Raw genomic sequence first — 8,750 nt, forward strand, 5'->3', positions numbered from 1 at the left:
AGACATACTTTGCATGGATAGAAAAAAAAATCTAAATAAGTAACAGGATATAAAAAGTTGTTTGCGGATATGATGTATAGGCTGCCTACATTCAACCTAAATACAGTTGGTTTTAGTGACTTTATGATTTGTATGATAAGACTTACAGGGTTCCAACAGGTCCTTGAAATCCTTGAACATTGTGAAAAGTCCTTGAATTAGATGTTTAAGATGGTGTGGGAACCCTGGACTTACAGTCAATACCAGGAAGTTTGGCTTCTGACTAAATAAAATTTAGTTTAGCTCAAATCCAAGCATCCTTATAGCTGCAGACCAGACTTGAGCTAGTGGGTCAAATAGAAGTCGGCCTGAGCTTGTGTTTTGGGTTTTAACCGGCCAAAAAGTGATTGTCTGCCAAAATCTGTATGGTCTGTATATAATAACATTATGTATAACAATACTATGATATTGTTTCCTATGTATGTGTTACAAATGATTTGAAAACTAACAAACCTATAATAACCATGATTTATGGATGTGTTATGTGTAAAATAAACAAATTATCTCTTTTGCAATTATCCTCATGACTTTGCATTATTTTACCTGCTCTGTGCCCTAGATTATAATCAACCCAGTCCTTTTCTGTAATCTGACGGCAATCACTTTTTGCCACAACACGTTCCCCTCCCGTCCTGTAGGGGGCGCGCTCACATCAGCAGCACCGTTCAGCCGGGTTCAGTGACTTTGGGCTCAGAGTTCACAGACTGACAGACTGGTTCAAAACATCCCGGGAACAGAGCGAGGAGCCGAGCCGTGCTGAGCCAAGCGGTCAACATGGTGCAGGAGTTCCAGGTCCTCAGGTGTTTCTCCTGTGAGAGTTTCCAGGTGCAGCAGGTCAGTCACTCTGCTGAGACACGGGCTAACAACATTAGGCTAACGCTAAGCTAAGCTACACTCAGCCAACACTCGACAGATAAGAAGAGCCCTTTACGGTGCGTCGGGAATCGGTGCAGTTGTAAATCTGACCACTTTGCAACTGTGCTGTCATAAATATGCTTGCTTTGTGGTTAGGTTGCCATAACTAGCCGGGACACACATCTTGCATGTGCGTGGCGTGTGCGTGCTTGCTGCGGCTGGTGTTACGCGCAAATCAACCCCCCTGTACATGCGTGCCCCCCCCCATTGTCACCTTTCACTGTGAGTGTAATTTTTTTCCTGATGTAATTTCATGTGTTCCATTGTTGTATTGTTTTATCTCTTCTATTTCTGTAAAGCACTTTGAATTGCTTTTGGCATGAAATAAAGTTGCCTTGCCTTGCCTTCAACATTAAGCTTCTACTAAGGCCTCAGAATCTTTCATAAGCATTCCTTACCCAGACTTGTGCTAGAGTCAAAATGGTTTTTCGTCAATATTCTGTTGTTTTCTATTTGGTCAAGTACTATTTTAAATAAACAAGTTAAATGCAATTATTAGCCTCATTTTGATATGCAGACAGGCTCCTTCTTTCTTTCTGTGTTCAAAGCAAGTCACAAGGCTGTCTGAAACAAAACAGATAGCCTATAGGTTTTAATCTAGTTAGTGACAGATGCTGAAATGCTATTATTTTCAAGCAAAACACATGTAGGCCTATTCCTTGTTGATCAGCCTACCAACCATTAATACATGTTATTTCAAGAACCTTTGCTTGTTGCATTCTCTCACACATGCAATACATGAAAGAGACAGACATGGTTAGCATGATGATTGTGAGAAATAGGTGACACCTGCAACAATGGCAAGGTGTGGTCAATCTAATTGTGCCTGTAAAGAATAGAAAAAATTGCCTCTTCACATTAAGTGTCTTTCTAAAGGATATTAACACAATAAATGCATGAATCTCCCAATTGAGGAATTTATCATCAGAGAGCTTGTAATCTTGACGTCAAAATTACCACTTAAGGTCATATTGTGACCCCAATAGGCTACATGCACAACTTTTTTACTTCCTGAAATTAGTGCAGCTTCTTTATTTCCTGTCCTACACTATTGGATGAACTGATTAATCAGGTGTGCCTGATCATTGTTGTGACTGCAGCACACCTGCCATTAATCAGTTCATCCAATAGTGATGACAGGAAATAAAGAAGCTGTACTAATTTCAGGAAGTAGTGGAGTTGTGCATGTAGCCCATAAAGAGGAACTAGGAAGACTAGAGCCAAGGTGTTTGGTTTTCCCTGTCACCTGGTGGCTGAAATGTGGTACAGCAGGGGACACTTCTGCATGAGGCGTACACATAGACAGTGGAAGAGATGTGAGGTCTTGGGGACAAGCATGTATGGGAGGGCAGAATTGCCCATAGAGAGGAATTAACTAATGCAAAAGACAGCAACAGTCATCAAAGATCTCTGTGGTGCAGTGGTTTAAGAGCTGACTTTTGGCTGCAGAGGCCTTGGGTTCGAATCCCACTATCTGTTGCATGTCTTTATAACGGTTTGTCTACTTACTTGAAAGGCCATGCATTCTTTAGTCGATTGATTGATTGATTGATTACTAACACCTATTTTTACAGTCCATCCTTTGGCAAGAGATGAAATGTTGGTACTCCAATTAATTCAAACCCTAAATATAGGCTACATTTGGAAACCTTTCCCTTTAAATGGGCTAGTGTGTACAGACGAGACTTGATGAGGTTCCATTCTTTTATAAGCCTCCATGGGAGAAACATTTGTACACATGGTGGTTGAAATGCGGTACTGCAGGGGGGGCAGTTCTGCACACTCACAGACATGTGAGGTGTTCACAGGAGGGACAAGCATGTACAGGAGAGCAAGGTTGCACATAGAAACAATTTAACTAATGCAAAACACACCAATTACCATTAATGGTCTCTGTGGTGGAGTGGGTTAAGAGCTGACTTCTGGTCCATGTTGCAGATTAGGGAGGCATGAGTTCAAATCCCAGTTGTAATGTGTTTTGCATGTCCTTATTATAACAGAGTATGTCTACAGCACTTAGCCTATAGCCTACTTGTCAAAGTCATGATTTTTTATTCATTTATTTTCTTAATACAAAGACCCGTTTTTACAATCCAACTTTAGACGGTTTTAACTTGACAATTGGCATTCTAAATTGTCCCTAGCTTACTTCCAGTTGCAGTTTGCTAATACAATAACTGACAGGAATTAAGCTAGGTTTCAAACTGTTCCCTAGCAACATCGTTCCGGGAAAACTGTCTATATTTAGTGAGATTTGAAGATCTGAGGTAACCTACTGCCTGCCTGTAAATTTAGCAGTGTTTTTATGTCCAGATGACACCTGGCGGCTAAAATGTGGTACTACGGGAGGCAGGTCTGTCCTAGGGCTGTGCGATTAATCGATTTTGAATCGTAATCGAATTAATTAGTTAGGACGATGTTAAAAAAATGAAAATCGTAAAATCGTTTTTTTTTTTTTTTTTTTTTAATTAATTAATTAATTTTTTTTTTAATTTAATTTTCACTTTAACTAGGGTAAGTACGTTACGCGGGGCGGCTCTCTCTCATGTACGCATGCTGCTACTTGTGTAAAGTCTCTCTAGAGGCTGTGATACTGGCTACTAAAAACAGCAGCACAATGGACTTATTTCAACACCTCCGACCAAAAAGCAGCTTGTTGCACTGCAGGCTGTAGCCTACAAGATAACGATTGCCACAACACACTCACGCGCGCACACGAACACAGACATTATCACCGGACGATGAAACGTTGCCAGTTCACATAATAACAAAACAACACATGAGGCCACCGAGTACTGATAGATTGGCTGTATTCATGGCTGCCTCAGCTGACTCACCTGTCCCTGTGTGTCTGAATTTCCCCCTAACTGCTATCGCAGTTCCACGCATTCCTGTTGTGACTTTGTGTTATTCTAGTACAGATATAACTCCGAGCACGGGTGGTCGCTTAGACACTAATATAATTATCTCACGGAGGAACACGCAAATCCACCAGTGTCAAGTTAGCAAGCAACAGCCAGGAAGTTAAGCATAGCAGCGGCAAGCTAAAACAGGAAGTTGAGTTGTTCTACCTTCAGAGTAAAAGCGTAAATTGTCAATTATGGAAAAAAGGGGGGAAAAGAGCTCTGCAGGGCAACAAATGTTTAGAGAAGTATAATAGTATAATAAATTGAAATCGAAAATCGAGTTTTGAGAGAAAAAATCGTCAATTTTAGTTTTAGGCAAAATCGCACAGCCCTAGTCTGTCCAATGCGTTTGTTTACATAGGGGGGCGCGCATGTACAGGGGGGTTGATTTGCGCGTAACACCGGCACGCCCACGGCATCCACACAGGCAGCGTGGCTGGTGCGTGCAGCTGCTGCGCTGCTGCCTGTCTGCCAACTATCTTCCTATAGAGTTTACCTTTTATTAAATTTGCTATAAACAATACAATGATGATTTTAACTGAAGATCGATTGGGCTCACTTCAGAATCGAGGCAGTATGACTTGTGTGTCTGTGTGTGTGTGGTGGGGATGGGAGGAACAAAGCCACGTTGTAGCCTATGTGGTTTTCAGAGGGCAGGAGAACTGCAGCTGTGAGCTCAGCTCATCCTCTCGTCTCAAATCAAAACGAGCCTTGATTGGCTGTGGCTGCCCCTGTAAAATATCATTTTAATGTCTTTCTGTGTCTATTTGTGTAGAGACACGCTAGAGACGCGTGCTGTAAAAGGAAAAAATAGGCTTCGCTTCTATTCTCTAGATTACGCGCGTCTCACGCTCGCAAGACACGCGCTTGAGACGCGCGTCTGATGCCGGTGGTGTGGCTGCTGTAACCTGTTAACATGGGCGCCGAAATGAAAACGACACGCAGACGCCACGCAGACGCACAGCACACGCAAGATGTGTGTTCCGGCCGTATTTTTTCCTTTTACCGCGCGCGTGTCTCTAGCGTGTCTCTACACAAATAGACACAAAAAGATATTAAAATGATATTTTACAGGGGCAGCCACAGCCAATCATGGCTCGTTTTGATTTGAGACGAGAGGATGAGCTGAGCTCACAGCTGCAGTTCTCCTGCCCTCTGAAAACCACATACACTACAAGTGGCTTCGTTCCTCCCCTCCCCACCACACACACACAGACACACACACACACACACACACACAGACACACACACACACACACACACACACACAAATCATACTGCCTCGATTCTGAAGTGAGCCCAAGCGATCTTCAGTTAAAATCATCATTGTATTGTTTATAGCAAATTTAATAAAAGGTAAACTCTATATGAAGATAGTTGGCAGACAGGCAGCAGCGCAGCAGCTGCACGCACCAGTCACGCTGCCTGTGTGGATGCCGCGGGCGTGCCAGCCGCAGCTAGCACGCCACGCACACGCATATGCCACGCAGTCGCAAGATGTGTGTCCCGGCCGATAGGCTTCGCTTTTATTCTCTAGATGACGCGCGTCTCACGCTCGCAAGACACGCGCTTGAGACGCGCGTCTGATGCCGGTGGTGTGGCTGCTGTAACCTGTTAACATGGGCGCCGAAATGAAAACGACACGCAGACGCCACGCAGACGCACAGCACACGCAAGATGTGTGTTCCGGCCGAAACGGCTCCATGACCTCAAACTCTACTGTCTATCTGGCACATCTGAAACAACTGAATGACTGCAGGAGTTTATTAACTTTGGTAACATGTCAAACTAGTCACCTGCGCTGACAGGCATTTTTTTTTATCCAAAATAGGACACTTGAGTGAATGCCTTCTTTAAAATAATACTATGTGTTATGAGAAGGCAAATATGTTGACAGAAATATTTGCCACGGATCAATTCATTTAATTTAATTAATGGCCTTATTAACATACTGTACTGATCATTCATGTCTCATCATGATTGTGGCAGCTCAGTGCCTCTTTGTTAAGTTGTAATGAAAATAAGGGCCCAAATGAACCAAAACAAGGGAATCATGCATGTCCTGTTGTTTGTGTGTTTCTCTCAGGTGAAAAAAGCCAACAGATGGAGCTGTAAGATGTGTGGAGAGAAGCAGACTGTGCTGAAGGTGACGTCGACTTACACTGTTCCCTCTGTTTTACACTGTTCCCTCTGTTTTAGACTGTTCCCTCTGTTTTTATAGCCTCAAAACCATCCTGATAACGTCACCTCACATTCTGTTTTGCTCTACGTATCAGTCTGGACTTCTAGCCGCCAACAGTGATTTCCTGAAATTACAACCGGGCCAATTAGGGGCTGCGTCATTCATAGTTGATGACATAATCGGACCAATCAGGGCTGCTGCTGGCAAAACAGTAATGGCGTCTCCCAAAACAACGAGCGGCAACATTAACGTCAGTAGAGGAAAGTAAAGTGCATAAATAGACTGAATAGGCCCTTTTCACACCAACCGTTTTGAGGTGGTAAAGCAGGAAGTAAAGCAAGTGTAACCAATAACATTAATGAGGGCACTGGAACAACGAAACGTTAGGGAACCATCATGAATGGTATTGGTTACACCTGCATTACCACCTCAAAATCATTGCTGTGAAATGGGTGTAACCACCTTATTTTTGAATGCCCCACTGTAAAAAATAATTGTGCGCACAAGGTCCGGTTTAACGTGACTTATTGCTGCAGCTTGCCATTTCCTAAATGGTATTCTACTTGATTTGAAAAGATGGCCGCCTACACTCAGTCCCTTGTACCCTGGCTGAATTGAACATAACTTGGCCAATAAGTATTTAACATACAAAATAAAACAACCCGTAATATCTTAAATTTATGTAGAATGCAGAGGACATGTAACTGTTTAGTTAAACTTGCATTCCAGGAATATTGTGCTCTAAAGATGACGATAGTGGCTTGAGACTGTTTTGTCCTGAAACCCACACGCTTTGTGGTGGTGGTTTTACCTATGTGGGATTCGAGGCGTAACCTATGTGCGTTTTAGCGTAACTTAACTTATGTGGGATTCGAGGTGTAACCTATGGGGTTTGGCGTAACCTATGTGGGATTCGAAATAACGCATCCAAGATATAAAACGTTATGAATATAGCCACGTTATAAACAACAAACTAACGCTGGTGATCCGTATGGAAACAGTGTTACTCGAAATGGTTAAAAGTTCCATCAATTTGGTCATTTAGTGGCGTTTTACTGCCATGTAACATAACTAACTAGTGGCTAATATTAGCCACAGCAGGCGATTACCCATGAATGCACTGCGCTCTTAAAGGGATATTTATCGACGAGATTTTTGCCAAGCTGGACCTGATTAGTGATTTGCTCCGTTCGCCCAGACGGGTGTCAAGCTGTCAGCAACAAGGCTGGGAGGATCACACCGGAAGAAGCACCCATCAGCAGATCAGGCAAAAATGGCCGCCAAAAATAAGGTGTATAGAGTAGCGGAGTTTCTCGGCGCAAAATATGTCTCCGCCATTCTTCCAATTGGATTTGGCAACGCTGATTGGCTGAAGGAGTTGTCTGTCAAAGCAAGTGCTCCCGCCCACTGAAATCGCTGTGGACGGCTGGAAGTCCAGACTGATAGGTAGAGCTAGTGTCCTCTAGTAAGAGAGTGGCGTCAGCGGAGGACCAAAATGCGAGACTCATTAGCCAATGAACAGCCAGGAATGGGTCTCGCGCTACTTTTGCATGCGAAAATAAAGCCGATAATGTACAATTTGATTCATTTCAAGGGATGAAAAACCCTTTCAAAGTACAACACTGTCTATTTTGTTGCAACTCGACAGTGCTGCTTTTTTTACTCAAGAGTTCCACTTTCTACTTCCTGGAAAAAAAACTGGTCCATTGGAGTGAATGGAGATGTCGGAACTCTTCTATTATACGGCTCTGGGTAGAGCGAAACAGAATGAGAGGTCACGTGATCTGGGCGATTTTCAGCAGGCTACTGTTGAACTGTCTGTTCCCTCTGTTGAGCCATGTGACACTTCTGGATTCCCAGTGTGTCATGTAAACAGTGGAACTGTGTTGTGATTGGACAGGAGTTTGGGCGTGGCTCCGGCGCCGACTGCAGACGTCACGTCCAGAAGCTGAACGCCAGGCGAGGAGCCATAATGGAGGAGCAGGAGCAGAGAGCCTGGTTGCTACGGTAACCTAACAACTCTCTCTCACAACCGTATTACATACTCTGTCTGTAAGCCCTCTGTACACTATATACACACATACTTAGGGTACATTGAATCAACATCCTGATGTATTGGTCTATGACTGGGGACACACACACACACACACACACACACACACACACACACACAGTACTGCAGCATTCCCAGCAGGAAGCACTACAGTACAAAACAAAATAATTGAGATAAGTAGATTTGTAAGCGAGAGGGCACTTGGTAGAGTTCATACCGCCGTCAACTTTTCTACAAAGTTGTGTGGTGTTCTACAGTATGTATCCATTTAGAAGTGATGTGCCTCTGTGAGTGTACTAGTGTAGTTTCAGCTTGTCTTGGTAACAACAGACCCATGCTTGTGGGGATAGGCTATTCAATGTTTGGGGTCTATGTTAGCAGTATTACATCAGAAAGACATGGGAGCTGTTAAGCTAATATACATACCGTAAATTCCGGACTATAAGACGCACCGGTGTATAAGCCGCGGGACCAAAATTGACTATTTTTTTCTTCTATAAGCCGCACCGGTCTATAAGCCGCGGGTGTTTTGATGTTTAATTACCATATGAAAGGGTTCGTGCACAGAGAGGAATGTCGGGAAAGCGATGGCTGTTTGGGGAAGCTCCCATTTATTAACATTTCAACAAAACAAAACAAAAGTCAGGTCACTAAT

At 43.3% G+C, this 8,750-nt stretch overlaps 1 protein-coding gene across 1 annotated transcript; it reads left to right on the forward strand.

Annotated features, from left to right (window-relative positions):
- Positions 1–813: 813 nt before the first annotated feature.
- On the forward strand, positions 814–8,053 carry LOC310771282 (MRN complex-interacting protein-like; the record flags this gene model as incomplete). The annotated part of the gene is made up of 3 exons (XM_083663931.1): positions 814–873; positions 5,947–6,006; positions 7,943–8,053. 3 exons carry the CDS (start codon positions 814–816, stop codon positions 8,051–8,053), a joined length of 231 nt encoding a protein of 76 aa, XP_083520057.1.
- Between the last annotated feature and the right edge of the window lie 697 nt (positions 8,054–8,750).

This window comes from Poromitra crassiceps, assembly GCF_964638095.1.
Source record: "Poromitra crassiceps genome assembly, contig: HAP1_SCAFFOLD_494, whole genome shotgun sequence".
Lineage (NCBI taxonomy): Eukaryota > Metazoa > Chordata > Actinopteri > Beryciformes > Melamphaidae > Poromitra > Poromitra crassiceps.